Consider the following 20,348-nt stretch of genomic DNA (forward strand, 5'->3'; position numbering starts at 1 on the left):
GCTGCTCCAGAGAGCAGAATGCTTAACAGAGGGAAGTGAACTGCAGGCCAAGCCCTAAAGGAAGATAGCTGGCAGGAAGTGGGCACTCACATCCACGCCAGCACACACAGAGACAGGCACAGACACCCAGGGTGACTGAGAATTCAGACTGTCAGGTCTGGCAAGGGCCTTAGAGATCGTGAAATCCAACACCCTGCATTTGTATCAGATGCGAAGGCCTAGAGTTAAGTAGCTCAGGGTCACTCAGCAGCAAACACTCAGCTCAGGTTGGCTGTCTCCCCCTTTGGGGCTGCTTTTGATACACCGAAGTCAAACACCTTCAACCTGACCTTTGCGGGCTGGGTAAAATTCTACTTCTTGCCATTCCTCTCTGTTCTGTGGGCCATCATGTGGATACAGGTAAGGGGGCTCCACACTGAGCCTGTGGTGGTATTGAGGGTCCCTTTTGTTGTTATCTGTGTGTGGGTATGTACACATGAGTGCAGGTGCCCAAGGAGACCAGAAGAGGGCGTCTGATCCCCGGAAGCTAGAGCTACAGTAAGTTTCTAAGACACTTCATCTCAAGAATAGGAAAGAAGTGTGAGGAGTAACAACAGAGGTATGGGTAAATGTGTTTGTATTTTGAGCCTAGAAGTTGGATGGGGCCTGGAAAGAAGGATACAGCACAGTTTTCCAAATATCTAGAAATAATCCAAATACCAAATATTCAAATACTACCACAATTTCCTCAAGGGCTATTGCTTCTCTCACTGTTACATTATCCTTCTCTTTATATATTAATAAAAAATAGGGCTTAAAAAACCCACAAATTCGGGGCTGGAGAGATGGCTCAGCAGTTAAGAGCACTGGCTGCTCTTCCAGAGGACCTGGGTCCAATTTCCAGCTCCCACACGGCAGCTCACAACTGTCTGTAACTCCAGTTACAGGATCTGACACCTTCACACAGACATACATGCTGGCAAAACACCAATGCACGTAAAATAGATAGATAGATAGACAGATAGATAGATAGATAGATAGATGCCCCACAAATTCAACCAGGACACAAATCTGCAACCAGTCACTGCAGAAAAATGAGCAAAGCATGATGGATGGGAAGCTAGGGAGGAGAGGTGACAAATTGAGGTCACTCTGGAAATAAGAAGATGGCAATCTCTCTCATTATAGCTCTAATAAGGGAAGTCAGGCTGAAAAGCTTTTAATATTTGAGTAAGACTAGAAGAAATCTGAGGAAATAGAGCCCAAAGGAAGTGACAATCCTCTATCTTTATGACAAAAAAAGGACCCTGTATTCAAAATTCTGAACTTAAAGAGATAAAGATGAAGAAGAAGAAAAGATCTCATTTGGATCCTTAGGGAATGTATCTCCAAGTCATTTAATTTCTACAGAGGAGTAATTGTGCTTAGAGATCAGTGTGGCAGAGGGCGGTGTGAGGGAGGGCGGGCAGCGGCCAACTGAAAACCACACTGAGCTACACTACCATGGTCTCCTTCAGCCAGGGGAGGGGACAGAAACGGCAGACTTCCCGTACCTTTGCAGCCACACTTTTTGCAGATGGTGTTCAGGACAGCCTCAAGGGTGATCTTCTGCCCAGTGTAATCCTGGAAGGAGCGCCTCCGCCTCTCTTCTTGCCTGTAATGAAAGAGATCCCGACCACTGGCGCTTTCCAGAAGTGGCCAGATATATTACAACGTAACGCAGCTTGTTGGTTTTCTGTTTGGTTTTTGGCAAGGAAGAGGGAAAGAGAAGAAAAGCATTGGGACAATGAGACAGTGAAATAGCTCCCTCTTTTTTTTTCTCATTTAGAATAAGCTTTGTTTTTGTTTTGTTTTGGTTTTTTGAGACAGGGTTTCTCTGTAGCCCTGGCTGTCCTGCAACTTGCTCTGTAGACCAGGCTGGCCTTGAACTTAGATGTGCCTGCCTGCCTCTGCCTCCCGAGTGCTGCAGGTAAGGGCGTGCACCACTACTGTCTAACACAGAATGGGGCTTTGAATGAACAATTATGAATGAGACTAGGTCTTCTCTCAGTAATATACAGGAAAGATATTTGAAAGTATAATTGCTAGGCAGTAGTGGCACCTTTACAGGCTTTCTAAAAAGCAAGTCTGAGTTCTTTACGAGACCTTGGTATTGGGGTTTTCAGTTTGTCTCAAACCTACTTCTCCAGTTTCCTCTTTATTTTACTTAGGCCCTGGCCAACAGTCAATTCTACTCTTCTCAGTGGCTGAGTGCCTTTCCTTAGGCAGACCCCACTCTAAAATGCCCTGCCCTCTCTTACTCCACCTTCACAATGCACTACCCAAACATTCCAAAGTTCTTCTCTTCAAGTCTTCTTTCCTGAGTGCCTAGGCTACAGGTGATTGTTGTTTCTATTCCTGACACTTTCCTTTCTTTCTTTCTTTTTTTTCTTTTCTTTTCTTTTTTTGGTTTTTTGAGACAGGGTTTCTCTGTGTAGTTTTGGTGCCTGTCCTGGATCTTGCTCTGTAGACCAGGCTGGCCTCAAACTCACACGGATCCTCCTGGCTCTGCCTCCCGAGTGCTGGGATTAAAGGCGTGCGCCGCCACCACCTGGCTATTCCTGACACTTTTAATGAGCATATAAAAGACACGAAAGGCACTTACAGCAAGTATACACTTAAGTTTTCACAGCCTGAACTTCCCCATATAACCAGCACTGGGGTTGATATCTTAAAACAGACATCTCAGCCCAGCGGTGGTAGTACAAGCCTTTAATTCCAGCACTCAGGAGGCAGAGACAGGCAGATCTCTGAGTATGAGGCCAGCCTGGTCTATACACCGAGTTCTAGGACAGCCAGGGCTATTACATCACGCAAAACAGAAAACAAAAACCAGTCATCTCCTGCTCACTGCTAGTCCTCAAGCCTACTCCCAGAGTAACTGCCATTCTTTCTCTGAACACAAAACCACTTTTCTCTTTACAGTAGCTGGCAATGATGGTACACACCTGTAATACCAGGACTGGAGAGGCTGAAGAGGAGTTTCACAAGTTCAAGACCAGCCTGAGCAATTTAGCAAGGCTCTGTCTCAAAATAATAGTACCTAAGATATTAACATTGTTTAAGAACATAGGCCTAGCAAAAAGTCCTGGTTGCAACTTTTAGTAACAAAAGAATTATTATGTATGTTTGTTTTGCACACACACACACAATGGATACTCTGTGTTATAGTTCTACTGTTTGTGAAACAAGAGTCTCACTAAGCTGCCTGGGCTAGCTAGGGTTACAGGTCTGCACAATCAGATCCAGTTCTTAAATTTTACTTAATTTCACTTAATTTACATTTAAATAGCCCCATGCTATCCACAGCTACCTAGGTAGACAGCATAGACAAGCATATAATTTAAGTTCTGAAAATGTTTGCACAAATGTCTGGCCTTTGCCCTAGAAGAATTTAAATGCATAGAGTCAATTATCTGGTATGGGTTATAGAAATGGGCCCTTTCAAAACAAAGTCTGAAGAATAAAAGCCAAGACAGGCATCTGGAAACATAGAGCAAGTCACTTCCTTACAGGTTTTCAGATGTGCTAATTTGAAAAGCAGTTTTTTTTCTTTTCTTTGTTTCTTTCTTTTCTTTTTTCTTTCTTTCTTGCTTTTTTTTTTTTTAGACAGGGTTTCTCTGTGTAGTCTTGGCTGTCCTGGAACTCACTCTGTAGACCAGGCTGGCCTCGAACTCACAGAGATCCACCTAGCTCTGCCTCCCGAGTGCTGGGATTAAAGGCATGTGCCACCATTTCCCGGCCAAAGAGCAGAGTTTTAAGTGGCCCTGAGCCAAAGCTTAGACATATCGTTATAATCAATCCCAGTACTTGGGGATTCTAGCCCAGCACATGCCCGACCAGACCTCCCACATAACAAGGGTCTCACCTTCAGCTCTCACTTTCTGCCCCCCACTGCCACTGTGTTGGTCAGGCTTCACTGTAATTCACATAGAGCAATGGTTCTCAACCAGTGGGTCACGACCCATGTGAAAGAGTTGCTCACTCTCAGTGGTCTCCATGCTTCCGCTTTTTCATGCAGTCCACCCAAGTTAACTAGTAAGTGCTATGTGCCAGTGTTAGTACCGATGGGAGCAAATGAACAAAGAGCATGTGCCTAGGATGTACAAGGCCTGAGGTCCAATCCCCAGCACCACAACAAAATGCTGGCATGATCAGAAGACAGCTGGGGGGTGGGGGGAAGACAGACTTGATTGGTCACCTCTTCCACGCACAGGAGCCCCTGATGGGCTGTGCCTTTTCTGCCTGTGCCTTTCCTAAAGTCCCTTCACTTCCCGAAACACCATTCCTTCTCCTGCTTCCTGAATCCATATCCACTCCTTAAGACGTAGCTCAAATGTCACCTTCTTCCTGAACAGAGGTCCTGCAAGAAACTCCTCCTCCTCCAGCTGCCTTGTAATGTTAACAGACAGTAAATGAATGCTCTCAAGAAAAGAACATAGCTGGGAAGAGGCAGTGCCCACCTTCAATCCCAGAGACAGGCAGATCTCTGAGTTCAAGGCCAGCCTGGGCTACAGAGTTCCAGGATAGTCAGGACTACACAAAGAAACCCTGTCTTGAAAAAGCAAAAAAGAAAAAGAAAAAGAAAAAGAAAAAGAAAAAGAAAAAGAAAAAGAAAGGGAGGGAGGGAGGGAGGGAGGGAGGAAGGAAGAAAACCCTAGAGATTGGGCACGACAGGAGGCAGGCACCTGTTCTCATGAGCCACACACATTCTTTCAACAGAAAAAGTGTGTCAGTCTCAGTCCTGGGAAAAGCAGAGAGGCACTTAAAATAATGACCATAAGTAGCTATCTACACTAAGTGTTATGATAGACTTGGCATTAAGATAGCTACCTGCTAATAAAACCTTTCTTCAATGATTCGGTCATTTTTTATTACATTTACTGTGTGCACACACAGTGCATGTGTAGAGGGCAGAGGGCAATTTGCAGGAGGCAGTTCTTCCTTCCCCAGCTGGGTCTCAGTAGTCCTTTACCCACTGAGCCATCTCGACGGCCCTCATTCTGTTATTTCTGAGATATGTCTCTTTATAGAAAGAAAAAAAAAGCTGAGTTTATCGAGATTAAGAATCTGTGACAGGCCAGGCAGTGGTGGCACATGCCTTTGATCCCAGCTCTCAGGAGGCAGAGGCAAGTGGATCTTTGTGAATTCTAGGCCAGCCTGATCTACAGAGTGAGTTCCAGGACAGGGAGGGTGGTTACACACAGAAACCGTGTCTTGAAAAACCAACAGAGAAAAAGAATCTGCAATAGACCTGCTGATGTCACTTGGCTCAGGTGGGTGGAAGCTACCCAGCCTGGGTCCTCAAGGCCTGGGCTGGTTGAAGACATTCACGGGCTCTTAACTGCTGAGACATCTCTCCAGGCCCCAGGAATTCACAGCTTTTTAACGAGTCTGAAAAGCACAGGATTCTTTGAGGATTCAATCAGTAAGTGCCAAACTTCAGCATTTCTGAGTTGAGTTGTAAGAGATTACCACTATAACTGACAAGTGATTTTACAAATAAGCAGACCTCCTACAAATACATCAATATTTAGAGCTAAACTACAGAAATATGAAAGGCTTAGTCTCACAGAGGCTAGAGACACTGTGGTGAGCAGGGTATGTGCTTTAACTCTGGGTCCTACATCAAAGCATCTGGCCCATAAATCTGCTACACAATCATCTAGAAATAGGAAAGGAAACAGGAAACCATGCTTAACTCACAGGTTAGTGTAAGAATCAGAGGCACTGATGTACGCCTGCCTTGTGTCTGCTACACAGTATCTTCTCAATAAACACTACCTCCCTTCTTGTCCGATAAATGCCTTTGTACTGAAGCAAATTTTCTCAGAACTATAAACATGAAAGCTTCATTTTTTTTTTCTGCAAAAAAGATCTCATTCAAATTATATTCATTACTCTTTGTGGGTATGTTAGAGGGGCCAGGTTCTCAATATGCAGCCCAGAATGGCCTCAAGCTCACTATGTAGCTCAGGCTAGCCTTTAACTTCATATCCTCTTGCCTTAGTCTCCCAAATACTGGGATTATAGGAATGTGCCACCACATCTAGTTTATTTATTAATCAATGTTGTTGCTGCCAGAGAGAAAGAGCATGATGTTTAACATCAAAAATCAATGAATAATAGCATGGTTAACCTGAAGATAAATGTATGATTTAGCTGACTTGCTTGAAACACTGGAAATAGTTAATGATCCCCTCAAGGGATTTTGTGTGTGTGTGTGTGTGTGTGTGTGTGTGTGTGTGTGTGTGTGTGTGTGTGTACAACTTGATGGAGTTGGGTCTCTCCTTCGATCTTTACACAGGTTTCAAGGACTGAACTCAGACTGGCAGGTTTACACAGCAAGTGCCTTCACCCAATGGGCCATTACAACCTCCTCCATCCCCACCACCTCCTCCATCCCCCCACACCACGCCAGAGTTTGCAACTTTGGGACAGAAATTCAATGAAGAGGCAGGAGTGGTGGCACAGTCTTCAATACCAGCACCAGGGAGGCAGAGGCAGGAGAATCTCAGAGTTAGAAGTCTACCCTGGTGTACACAGTGAGTTCCAGAACAGCCATGGCTTATGCTGAGAGACCCTATCTCAACAACAACTCAATAAGGGACAGGGTAATTAATAGCAGCTTCCCTGGAATTGAAACATTCCCTCTTGGGATGGGGCAGGTGGCTCATGAGATCAGAGGTAATGTCCTTCTGTTCGGATGTCTGGGAAAGCTGAAAGGTACAGGATTCTCAAAGGCCCCTCCCCAGCTTTACAGAGACAGCGAACAGCTGCTCAAGAGGAGGCTCTGGCCAGCAGAGCTGGGGAGGAAATCCGCAGACCCGGGGAGTTGAGAGCGCCAGGGTTGCATTTCAGTTGCGCTGTCACCAGGGCTGGGGTGGGCTCTGCAGCAATGCGGCTGCTTTGAAGCCACCCCTGTCCCTAGGAGGGAGTCCTTACCCACACTCCTGTTTGTAACCCGAGAAAAACCGTGCTGGTTCAGTCAGACTCAGACCAGTCATTAATCTGGTCTGCTGTGGACTCCCTTCCTGGGTGGCATTGCATTGGTGCGTGGCATCTCCCCAGAAAAGTCTCTCTCACAACAGAGGACCTACCAGGAAAAAGTATTTCAGCCAGGCATGGTGGCGCACGCCTTTTAACTCAGCACTTGAGAGGCAGAGGCAGGAGGATCTCCCTAAGTTCAAGGCCAGCCAGGTCTACATAACAAGTAGCAGGCTAGCAAGGGTTCATAGAGACCCATCTCAAAAACAAACACCTTCTCCCCTCAAACAAAACAAAACAAAAGCTGCCGGGCGGTGGTGGCGCACGCCTTTAATCCCAGCACTTGGGAGGCAGAGGCAGGCGGATCTCTTTGAGTTCGAGGCTAGCCTGGGCTACCAAGTGAGTTCCAGGAAAGGCACAAAGCTACATAGAGAAACCCTGTCTCAAAAAACAAAAAAAAAAGCACCTGCCATAGAAGTCTGAGGCCCCGAGTTTTACCCCCTACGCCAGGCCTGAATGGTAGAGGGAGAGAACTGCTCCCACAAGTTCTTCTGACCCCACACATGCCCCCAGTAAATAAATGAATGTAAATTTTTTACAGAAAGAAACTCAAGAAAGGATCTGAGTCAGATAGCCTGTTTCCTGTATCTCCAGACATCACTTAGATCAAGAGAAAACCTTCCACGCTGAAGGGAAATGGAGGGCTCTCAGATGAGCCGAGGAAGGTGCTGTGTTCCAAGACAGGGAGGAGTGCCCACTCCCCGTCTCTACCTTTCTTCAGAGCCAATGCAGACATCACCGAGGCGAGGCGAGGCAAGTGACAGCACTTCATGAGCGCTGGCTGCTCTGGACTGAAGGAGAGCAGAAAGAGGGAGGGGAAGGGAACAAACTGCGGCCGAGACGCTCCAGCGCTAGAAAGGTGTGGTCATTCCATCGCCACACAGCAGGCTGTGTGGGGCATGCCCACTGGGCTTCAGGCCACCCAGGCTACACAGTGAGACCCTGCCTCAGAACAGACAAGAAGCACACTTCACACCTAGAAAAGCCCGAGGTCATCAGTGCAGCAGTCCTCCTTAATATCACAGCCTACAAAGGGTAGCAGGCCCAATCTCTTCTAATTTACGCAAGCTGTACTTGTGGGATTTCAGCTCTTCTGAACCCTTTACCTACTCAATGATAACGTTGTTGGGATCGAGGTCTTTCCCAGTTCCTTGGTTGACAACTTTCATGGAGAGGGACACTTTTATTCTATCATTTTTCATCTGAAAAAGACAAAAGAAGAGTCACCAAAACCCGTGTGTGTGTGTGTGTGTGTGTGTGTGTGTGTGTGTGTGTGTGTGTGTGTGTAGGGGGTGTTCATGTGAGTGCATGTTGTGTACAGAGGCCAAAGATCAACCTGAGGGGCATCTCTCTGGAACCTCTACCTTGTTTTCTTTTTTGAGAACCAGAGCTCAGCCATTCAGTCTGGTTGGCTGACCAGCACGTCTCCAGGACCCTCCTGCCTGCACCTCCCAGCACTGGGGTTACAGGAGTGCACCACCACACACCTAGTGCAACTGAACTCAGGTCTTCATGTCTACGTGGCAAGCATTTACCAACCAAGCTATGTTGCTAAGCCTCCAAACCCCTTAAGTACCTGACCATTGATTTGTAATACTTCGGAGTCAAGCTTGTAACCATCACTACAGACATCAAATAGACTAAGTACTAAGTTAAGAACATTGGGAGTACAAAAGGTAGAAAGGGCAGACTTAATGGAAGAAGAGATATAGGAAACGATCTTCATCCATTCCTGTCTTGGAAGTAAAACAGGCCAGGGGCCAGTGAGATGGCTCATTGGGTTAAAGGTAACTGCTGCCGGGCCTAACGACATGAGTCCGACTCTCAGGATCCACATGGGGTGGGAGTGGGAGGGCATGACTCCAGCAAACTGTCCTCTGATCTCCACATACATTGTGGCCTGCATGTGGGGATAGGCAGACAGACAGCAGATACACACACACACCCCTGCCTCAGCTGCTCGAATGCTAAAATTACAAGGGTATGCCACCATACTCAGCTCTGGTTCAGTATTGTAGCTACAAAACCTAACATATTGAAAGCACTCACACGGGTTTTCAGCTTTTTGCTAACTCCAAGGCTTTCTGCCTGCCATTCCCTGGTAGAGCACAGAGAGCATGCATTCCCGTGCCCACACTGCCCATTCCACTAGACGGTGCCACATGCTAGGAAAAACGACTGTGAACTGTGTCTTTTCCAGCCTGCCTCAAGCCGGAGTGCACCCGACAAGCACTGCAGCTACGGGGGAGATGAAACCCCTCCTTTGGTTCTTCTCCTTCGGAACCTCAGGAGGAGAGTTTATGAACACCCACTCCTACCACACTTCTTCTTCCTTACTTCATGTTATTTCTCCTAAATCTGCAGGACAGACAGACAACCAGAAGATTCAAACTCAAGATAGATGACTGGGACAAGATTTAAAAATAAGAATGTCAGCCACCATGAACATTTACACACTTGACGTCATAGAATTCCAATCAAACCTTAGTTTTTTATAACCCTTTCAAACCACATGAAGTTACAAGAAACTTTACCTCTCGGCCAATAAGCTTCACCCACACTTTGTCTCCAACATCTACTATTTCAGAAGGCTTGTCCACTCGACAGGATGACATGTGAGTTCGATGGACCAGACCTGGGCACAAGAAAGAAATAAACATTTATACTCTGAATGCATGGATAGGAAAAGATAGGAGATGGAGAATACAGGGGGAAATTTAAATTTTCAATGAAAATGTTATATAGATTAAAAACTACAAACTAGCCGGGCGGTGGTGGCGCACGCCTTTAGTCCCAGCACTCGGGAGGCAGAGCCAGGCGGATCTCTGTGAGTTCGAGGCCAGCCTGGTCTACCAAGTGAGTTCCAGGAAAAGGCGCAAAGCTACACAGAGAAACCCTGTCTCGAAAACCCAAAAAAAAAAAAAAAAAAACAACTACAAACTAAAACAATTTAAGACAATCTTTAATCTAAGCAACCAACCAACATTGTTTAAATTATTTTACTTTATGTATATGGACATTTTGCCTGCATATATCTGTACACCATGTGTGTGCCTAGTGCCCCAAAAGAACAAAAGAGGGTGCTGGATCTCCTGGAACTGGAGTTATAGACAGCTGTGTGCTGCCATGTGGATGCTAGGAATCAAACTCTGGTCTTCTGGAAGAACAGCCAGTGTTCTAATCACTAAGCTGTTTCTCTAGCCCCAATAAATGATTCAATAACTGCTTGGCTGGAGTACAGCTCAGCGGTAGAACATGTACATAGTATGCACTAGGCTGGGGGTTCAATTCCTAGCACCAAAAAAGAGAAAAAAAAGTAAATGAAACACTATACAGTGTTATAAATGTGTAATAAAACAAAAGCAACCACATAAATACAGGGTTGAATGTTATATGATATTTTGATTGTGTTCTGACAAGAAAGCTTGCTTGGAATGAGAGGGGAGAGCTCGCTACTAGCTGACCTAAATTAACCATAGAGGTTTGGAAGACTGTAGACAGAGAGACAGGAAGTAGTGAAGTGGGGTGGAGAGAGGACCTCGGCCCTTTGGACAGAGGAACAGAAGCAGAGGAATGGAAGACATAGGAAGTGACTGGCGGCTGCTCCCTTTTCTCTGATCTTCCAGGTTCTTACCCTGTTATCTGACTTTTTATTGATAAAGATTAATTCGATTAACACTTCATCTGGAGTCCAAATGTGGGGCTCTTTAACATCCCTTGTGGGAGAAATTTCCATTAATATCTTTTAATGGACTGAGAATTATTATAAGTAGGCACCAAGAAGGCAAATTTTTCTTTATCTTATTCTTACAAAAGTAAAAATAAAAAAAGTCTTTTAAATCAATCACTATAATAGACCATCCTTTAGGTAAGGGAATTCCAGGTTGTAAAGAGCCCACTGGCTGAATCGCCTTATTAATAGCTCTTAGATCTGTCACCATTCTCCATTTTCCAGATTTCTTTTTAATAACAAAAGTGGGAGAATTCCAAGGATTGGTTGATTCTTCAATATGTTGAGCATTTAGCTGCTCCTGTATCAGCTATTCTAATGTCTGTAATTTTTCTGATGTCAAAGGCCACTGTTCTACCCAGACAGGTTTGTCAGTTGACCATTTTAAAGGGAGGGCTGTTGGTGCCTTTGAGAGATCAGCAGCTGTTGTGCCTTGCTATGTAGACTCTGAATGGTCGGTGACTGTTCTTTACAATACCTTTCAATATTTTTCGCAGAAACACATGTTAGTTTATGGTTTGTTTCTGAGATTGGAGGAATGTTAATCTGGGTAGTCCATTGCTTTAACAAATCACATCCCCATAAATTCATTGCTATGTTAGCCATATATGGCTCTAATTTTTTTCTCTGTCTTTCTGGCCCTATACAATTAACCCATCTCATGAGTTTTATTTTCTGTGCTATTGGGGATTGACCCAAGCCCTCTGCATGGCAGACAGGCATTCTACCACTGAGCTACATTCCCAAGCCCCTCAAAGATTTATTTTTAATTATGTGTATGTGTGTCTACATGCTAGTGTGCCTATATGTGTGTCTATATAGGAGGTGCTCACAGAGGCCAGAAGAAGGCATCAGATCCCCTGGCACGGGAGTTACAGGCAGGTGTAAACAACACGATATGGGTACTGGGAAACAAACCTAGGTCCTCGGCAAAGCAGCAATTGCTCTTAACTGTTGAGCCATCTTTTCAGCCCCATTCATACAGTGTAGATAGAAATTCAAGTTGGTAAAATTCTTTAAAAGACATAAAGATGTTACACCTTTAACTTTATCCTTTGGTGGTGTTTATCTTTATCCTTCTAGGACTTTGCATACACTGGGTAAATGCTTCTACCACTGGCCAACATATTCACACCTTTGATAGAAGAATATCATTGGAGTTGCTCCCAAAGAAAAAAACAATACAGGTAAAACACCGGTGGGCAAAAACATTTGAAGCATTATTATCTATAAAGTTAAAAATATAAGAATTGAGCAGGGAGATGGTGGTGCAAGTCTTTAACCCCAGCACTCAGGAGGCAGAGGCAGGCAGATCCCAATGAGACGAGGCCAGCCTGGTCTACAAAGCAAGTTTCAAGACAGCCAGGACTACACAGAGAAACCCTGTCTTGAAAAAGGAAAAACAAAATACAAAACAACAATAACAACAAAAATTAAGAATTGAGGCTGGAAAAATGGATCAGCAGAGATGGCTCAGTGGTTAAGAGCACTGGCTGCTCTTCCAGAGGACCCGGGTTCAATTCCCAGCACCCACATGGCGGCTCACAGCCTTTTATAACTCCAGTTCCAGAGGCTCTGATGATCTCACACAGACATACATGCAGGTAAACACCAATGCCCATCAAATAAAAATAAATAAAAGTACTTTTTGAAAAAAACTGGTCTCATCTGGGTGGTGGTGGCACACACCTTTGATCCCAGCATTCAGGAGGCAGAGGCAGAGGCAGAACTCATAATAGAACCCTGTGAATTCAAGTCTAGTATGATCTACAGAGTGAATTCCAAGATAGCCAGGGTTGTTACACAGAGAAACCCTGTCTTGAAAAACCAAATAAATAAATAATAGATTCTTTAAAAAAAAGGGTCTATGTAGCCAAGACTGGCCTTCTGACTCAACTATAGGTCAGTACTACACACCCTGGCAAAGTACTATTTTTAACATATTAAATTGACAATGATGTTTAGAAAACAATAACCAATATTGGTGAAAACAGAAAAAATAAGAAACATCATTAGAGTAAGAATTAACATTTAGAAGCTACTTAACAATAACTACCAAAAAAATGATAAACATGGGAGGGGAGTAGCCCATGAATAGGAGTAGCACGAGAGTAGGAGTATCCCAGGAGTAGAAGTAGAACAAGAGTAGGAGCATCCCAGGAGTAGGAGTAGCCCAGGCATAGGAGTAGCCCAGGAGTAGGAGTAGAACAAGAGTAGGAGTATCCCAGGAGTAGGAGTAGAACAAGAGTAGGAGTAGCCCAGGAGTAGGAGTAGCCCAGGAGTAGGAGTAGCCCAGGAGTAGCCTAGGAGTAGCCCAGCACACTTGCCTAACATGTGTAAGGTCCTGAGTTTGATCTCAGCACCACAAAAATACATTTAAGTAATTAAAATAGTTTTAACTTTGGTTGGGCATACGCCATTAATCCCAGCTCTTGAAAGGCAGAGGCAAGTGGATCTCTGTGGGTTCAAGGCTGGCCTGATCTAGATAGCAAGTTCCAGGACAGCCAGGGCTATATAGAGACTTATCTCAAAACAGAAAGCACATCAATAACAACAAACTTTTTTTTTTTTTTTCCGAGACAGGGTTTCTTTGTGTAGCTTTGCGCCTTTCCTAGAACTCGCTTTGTAGACCAGGCTGGCCTTGAACTCACAGAGATCCACCTGCCACTGCCTCCCAAGTGCTGGGATTAAAGGCATGCGCCACCACCGCCCGGCAACAACAAACTTTTAAAAATTATTCTTCTATTATATGTGTACATGTAAGTGCAGGTGCCTGCAGAGGCTAGGATGTTGGAGCTCTGGAGCTGGATGTACAGGTGGTTGAGAAACACCTGATGTTCTGGGAATTGAACTTGGATCCTCTGGAGAAGCAGTCCATGCTCTTAACCGCCAAGCCATCTCTTCAGTCCCTTAAAATAATTTTAAAATATCCCTCTCCTGACTGTTGAAGGTGAATTCCTCTAACAACCTTCTTTCCATATGCCAAGGTAATCCCCAGCTGTGGCACAAGAGAGAGTCTAGTCAATCACGGTCCTGTATCTTCCTGACCATAGAAATTGGTTAGTTCAGGGAGAGACAAAGAAACCAACATCCATCATCTTTCTCAAAAACATTTCTACTAACTACTAAAAAGCTGTCAATACCCATCTTGACCAGCAGGTGGCATGAGTCTGTCAGAGGAAAGTAAAGTGGATTATAGATGAAGAGACAGGGCCTAGGGGTATAAACTGAGCTAAATCAGGTCTGGTGGCACTCATCTGTAATCCAAGTACCTGGGAGAGGTCAGAGCTGAGGCCAGCCTGGGCTATGTATGGAGACCCTTTCTTTAAAAGCAAAACAAAACACAAGCACCAGATACATCTTATACTAACCAAGAATGAGACTACAAGTCCCCAGCAATACTGGCCAAAAACTTGTGTCTGCCGCTTTGTACCAGGAGTTCTGGCTAAGTCTCACTAAATCCACTTCTAGGAAACTGACCTAAGAAAACAATCAATTTGGATTGTGCTGTGCACCCAGGCTGACCTTTGACCACGAAGCAGACTCGTCTACTTGCCTGAGCCCCGAGGAGCTGGGGCTACAGGTGCATGCTGCCATGCCACACAACACATCCAGAGAGGGCAATGTAGAAGCAACCTAAAACCCAACACAAGCACAGCAATTATGTCAACCTTGGGCAGTCGCTAGGAGAGCCAGCCACATGTCAGTGATTCAGGGTAGTAAATCTGTCTAGTACTGTGCACATCCAGCATTTTCCATGGTAAGAACAGTACAATACAAAATTATAGGACTACAAATGCTTGAAATGTTAAGGAATTGCCCAAAATGCTAACACCGAAGATAGTATCTCTGGGAGCTAGTTATGTGTCAACTTAAAACCAGCTACAGTCAGTTTGGAAGAGAGACCCTCAACTGAGAAAATGTCCACACCAGACTGATCTATGGATCCAGGCAGGTGGTCCTGGGTGCTATAAGAAAGCAGGCTGAGCATGCCATGAGGAGCAAGCCAGTAAGTAGCACTTATCCACAGCTTCAGTTTCAGTCCTGGCCTCCAGGTTCCTGCCTTGATTTCCTTCTGTGATGGAATATGACCTGAGAGTTGTAAACTGAAATAAATCCTTTCCTGGCAGGGTGGTGGTGGTGGTGGTGGTGGTGGTGGTGGTGGTGGTGGTGGTGGTGGTGGTGGTGGTGGTGCAGCATGCCTTTAATCCCAGCACTCGGGAGGCAGAGGGTAGGCGGATCTTGGAGTTTGAGGACAGCCTGGTCTGCAAAGCAAGTTCAGATAGCCAGAGCTATACAGAGAAACCCTTTCTCAAAAAAACCAAAAACCACTGGGCCATGGTGATGCATGCCTTTAATCCCAGCACTCGAGAGGCAGAGCCAGGTGGGTCTCTGTGAGTTCAAGGCTAGCCTGGTCTACAGAGTGAGAGCCAGGACAAGCAACAAAACTACAGGAAGACACCCTGTCTCAGAAAAAAAAAAAAACAAAAAAAACCCAATGTCTTAGTTAGGGTTTCTATTGCTGGGAAGAGACACCATGACCATGGCAACTCAGTAGACCAGGCTGGCCTCAAACTCAGAGATCCACCCGCCTCTGCCTCCTGAGTGCTGGGACTAAAGGTGTATACCACCACTACCCAGCTGACCACAGCAATTCTTATAAAGGAAAACATTTAATTGGGTTGCTCACATACAGTTTCAGAGGTTTAGTCCATTATCATCATGGTGAGACACGTGGCCTGCAGGCAGACATGGTGCTGGAACTGAGAGTCCTTACATCTTGACTCAGAAGCTACAAGAAGCAATCTGAGACACTGGGTGGTATCTTGAGCATATACAAGACTTCAAAGCCCACATCCAGAATCACGCACTTCCTTCAACAAGACCAAACCTACTCCAACAAGGCCACACCTCCTAATAGAGCCACTCCCTATGAGATTATGGGGGCCAATTACACTCAAATTACCACAACCAAAAACCAAAACAAAACAAAAAATCCTTTCCTCCCTAAGTTGCTTTTGTTGTTCTGTTGAAGATAGTAATACAGATAAACTCTTCCACTAATTTTTAAATTTTTTTTTTTTTTTTTTTTGGGTTTTTCGAGACAGGGTTTCTCTGTGTAGCTTTGCGCCTTTCCTGGAGCTCACTTGGTAGCCTAGGCTGGCCTCGAACTCACAGAGATCCGCCTGCCTGTGCCTCCCGAGTGCTGGGATTAAAGGTGTGCGCCAACAACGCCCGGCTAATATTTTATAATAAAGAAAATTTGGAGATTTACTTCTGGAGAAAATGAAAATAAGAAATTATTTTGAGACATGACCTAGAAATTGTGTCTAAAATAATTGCCCTCTAGTAAATTGAGACTTTTTAGTTTTGTTTTTGAGACAGGTTCTTGCTATTCAGACCAAACTGGCCTCAAACTTGTGAGGCCTGCCTCCAACTCTAAGTGTACTTAGAAGCATGCATCACCTCATCTGGCTGCTGAAATTCAGCTCGCTCTCTCACAAACTTGGGTGCACACACATGAGTGTTTGTATATGCCTGAAATTTAATGGATTTATCTCTTCTGTCTAGGGCTTCTAACGGGAGCCACTGTTTTCTTTATCCATGGCCAATGGGTCTCTTACATCTAAGATAACTGATTCTACAGCTATCTACTCTCCAAAGTGCTTAATATGTAAATATACAGATATAACTGTTTTTAATTAGGTTATCATATAATCTCCAAATCAAGGAAAATTCATGCATCTTGGGTTTTATCCCCCAGTCATGATGATGGAATGATCAGTCTTGTCTGGCTAACAGTTTGAAAGGAAATTCAGATCCCTGAAGAAGAGGGAAACCTCACACTTAGGCAGTATGGGCTACAATAGTCCTCTGGTTATTGAAATCTATTCCGTTTCTCTAAAGGAAATGAATGTGCCCAAGATACCTGACAGCACATTGTATTTCTTCCCTAAAGCTGAAGATGTACTTACTGGAAAGTCACAAGGAAATCCTGCAATTATACAGTTTGTCCTCTCACCAAGCATTATTAATAGTCTTTTGATCAAGGATACATTTGCCATTCCTGGCAGAATACATAGTGAAACACTGGAAACAGATTAAAACGATTACACTCACCCTCGGAAACTGTAGGCCCCAAATAAACTCTTTCTTCTATAAACTGCCTTGGTCATGGTGTCTTAGCACAGCAGAAGAAAAGTAGCCAGGACAGCTATGCAAGCTACATTTGTGTAAGAATACTTAGTGCCACAAGGCAACAAAACTGCCTATCAAAACACCTGTCAAAAGTATCCCATCATTAACAATGTGAGACTTCAGTTATAGTTAAGGAATGAGGACAAGGAAAGATCTCACAGGTTCCTCACATATACTGTTTCTATCTTGTTTTAAGACCCAGCCTTGCCTCAAACCTATAACCTTATACCTCTGTCCCCAGAACTGGGATATAGAAGTGTGCCACCAATCTAGGCTTGTGATCCCCACCAATACTTTTGATTCAAAGTTGGTTGAATCCATGGACATAGAGCCCATGGATACAGGGTCAACTATAACAGAAATGGAATTTGAATGAGTCTGTCAATGCCCTTATAAAAATATGCCCTATTTTCTAGCCCTGAGATACATGATTCTTTGTACTAAAAAGCAGAAAGAGCAGGCTGTCTACAGGCAGCGGACTCATGTCGTTCTACCCTAGCAGATGCTCCAGATGCAGGCACAAAAGTGCTCTACTTTCTGCCCCGAGACTGAAGCCCAGGCCTTGTGCACACGAGGCCAAGCACTATACCACCAAGCTTTACTCTCGACTTCTGTGCCTGGATTTCTGACATGAAGCCACAAATGCCCAAAGGGCATATCAAATCCATCATCAAGTTCCATCAACCCAACATGATACTTAGACAGAATGAGTCCCAACTGAATGTCTGTCAATAAAAGAAGAAAATAACATAACCCTGCTACTTGGAAAGAGCTGGCTACTCAATCACCACATAAGAGAGTGAGCTTATTACCACCCCGTAGGATGTTCTCCCCATTGTTTCAGGCTCAATATTAATCTCTTTCACAACTTCAACTGTCTAGAAAGCAAGGTGAGATTGTCAATCCATGAGAGGATGGGCAAAATGCCAAAAAAAAAAAAAAAAAAAAAAAAAACCGACAAAATGAAAGCTCTTCTTTATCTTTATTCCTCTCTACAATTTTCTGTGAGTCATCTCCAGTGAATAGCATATGACAATAATACAAGCAGAGAAGTTAGTGCTTCATGCTCTTTATCTTTTGGGATCAGAAAACATTTACGAACACTACATTGCAGGCAAAAATGGAACCAAGGATGAATGAAAAACAGTTCTGTCAATCAAATAACCAGAGTCTGAAATATAGACATCCTCCCCACTCCACAGATGAGGAAACTAAGGAAAATCCAAGTGATTTGCCCAAATCAAGAAACTAGTAAATGGCAGAGCTGGGACTAAATTCACGTGTTTACACAATAAGATTTACTGACTGCCCACTACATCTCAGACACCGCACTCCGGCCCGAGCCAGGTGAATTCAAGGAAGTCTCCTTCTTCACATGCTGCTTTAATTTGTTCCCACCTGTAGTTGTAAAGGGCTCCACTGCTTACCGGCAGCATAGCTATCTTACATTTAATTGTTCAAATAAAGAAGTCAGCAGCCACTGTATTGGGCTGCACAAACATGGTAAAATATAAAAACACATTTGGCTGGGTGGCGTGGCACATAACAAAATATCATCCATCCCCTAGCAGCCTAATGTAGGATGACTTCTGTGAGTGCTGTCCTAGGATACAGTGTGATCTTGCCTCAAAAACTGAAAATGGCAGCAGGCTGGCTCAGCAGCCACCTGGCTGTAAGCTTGAGGGCCTGAGCTCAACCCCTGAACCTCCCCCACAAAACACCAAATGCAGTGGCCCACACCTGTAATCCCAGCACTCCTGCAGTGTGATGGGAGGCAGAGACAGGAGTCATCTGGAAGCTCACACCAGCCTGGAGTATGCAGACAAGCAGAAATAAGAAACAGCATAACTAAGGTGGAAAAAGAACTGCCTCCCCAAAATTGTCCTCTGACCTCCACATATACACCATGATACCCATGTGTGCCAATAATAATAAAAACTAAATACATATTTGTGTAGATGTGTATGTATGTGTGTATACATGTATGTCTGTGTGTGTGTATGTATGTATATGTATGTATTATGAGAGTGTGTATATGAGTGTGTATGTGAGTGTGTGTATTGTTTTGGGCTTTGCCCTTGTTTCCAGCAAAGACTCCAAAAAACATGATTATCTGAGTAAAAGTAAAACCTTTTATTAGTTATAAGAAGCCCCCTTTGGTGTTTATGCCAATAAGGTGACATCTAGATAGTCTCTGGATGGGGATGGTCACAGGAAGAGTCAAGTGATTTGAGCGTTGGAACGTTCAACCCCAGCCATTGAACTCCTGCCACAGGGAACGGAGGAGGGAGTGTGGAGGGCACCTCAGAACAACCGTGCAGAGACCTGAGAAGCTCGGGGGCTGCTGAGGAGCAGGTAATGCTGGGCGGACGTTGAGAGTGCACTGACTCCTCACCCCACTCTACTCACACCTGTCCTGTGTCCCTTCCATCGTCTGTTCCTGAACTTCTCATCTCATCAGAAACCAGCAAAGGTAAGAAAACTGTTTTTCTGAGTTCTGTCAGTTTGCACTGTGGTGTTTGTTTGTTTGAGACCGAGTCTTGCTGTGTAGCCTTGGCTGGCCTGGAACTCATTATGCAGATCAGGCAGACTCAGAGATCTGTCTGCCTCTGCCTTCTGAGGGGTACTGGGATTAAAAGTGTGCCTGACCATGCTCTGCTCAATAGTTTTTAAAAACAAGGTATCCAGTAGCCCAGGCTGGCCTCCAATTCATTATGTAGACAAGGCTGGCCCAAATTTCTGATTCCCCTGCCTTTATTTCCTATGTGCTGGAATTACAGGTGTACACCACACCTGGTCTACTCTAGCAAATTACCAAGGTTAAGGAGAGGGTCATGGAAACCTTCAAATTAGAACTGACTGGTTGTCTTTAGGGGCACCTGAGGGATGGCAATCTTGTAGGACAGAGCCCTTTAACAAAGGGATCTGATATTAATTTGTGGTTGATAATGTCAGAAGTGAATTGAAAGTTGTTGGATATCTTGTTGGGTGTCCAGAGAAATGAAAATCCAGTTTGTGTGAGAAAAACCAATGAGAACAGTTCTTTAACATTACCACCAGCACATAAAGTTCTATTGAGTAACACCAGAGTGTGGTGATATTTTATTTGTGCTGAAATATGGTGATATTTTATTTGTATGTTAATAAATAAAGCTTGCAAAATAAAATAAAATAAATAAATAAAGTTTGCCTGGAGATCAGAGGAAATAGCAAGCCGTTTTAAGTAAACACCAAAGTCAGGCAGTGGTAGCCCATGCCCTTAATCCGATCACTTGGCATGCAGGGTCTCTGTGTGTTCAAGGCCATACTAGGAAACAGAGCCAAGAGTGGTGACACATGCCTTTAATCCCAGAGA

General features: G+C 44.4%; 1 protein-coding gene across 4 annotated transcripts in view; it reads right to left on the reverse strand.

The window, feature by feature from the left end:
- The window catches only part of Zcchc17 (zinc finger CCHC-type containing 17), a 50,227-nt gene that overhangs the window by 12,418 nt on the left and 17,461 nt on the right, over window positions 1-20,348 (reverse strand). For all 4 annotated transcript variants that reach the window (XM_006975552.4, XM_006975553.4, XM_006975554.4 and 1 more), the window contains 3 exons: window positions 9,600-9,700; window positions 8,176-8,267; window positions 1,533-1,633 (listed from right to left, as the gene is read on the reverse strand). In XM_006975552.4, the coding sequence (XP_006975614.1) occupies window positions 1,533-1,633; window positions 8,176-8,267; window positions 9,600-9,700 (294 nt within the window). The remainder of the gene's footprint in view (window positions 1-1,532; window positions 1,634-8,175; window positions 8,268-9,599; window positions 9,701-20,348) is intronic.

The sequence above is a fragment of the Peromyscus maniculatus genome, chromosome 2, assembly GCF_049852395.1.
Source record: "Peromyscus maniculatus bairdii isolate BWxNUB_F1_BW_parent chromosome 2, HU_Pman_BW_mat_3.1, whole genome shotgun sequence".
In the NCBI taxonomy this organism is placed as follows: domain Eukaryota; kingdom Metazoa; phylum Chordata; class Mammalia; order Rodentia; family Cricetidae; genus Peromyscus; species Peromyscus maniculatus.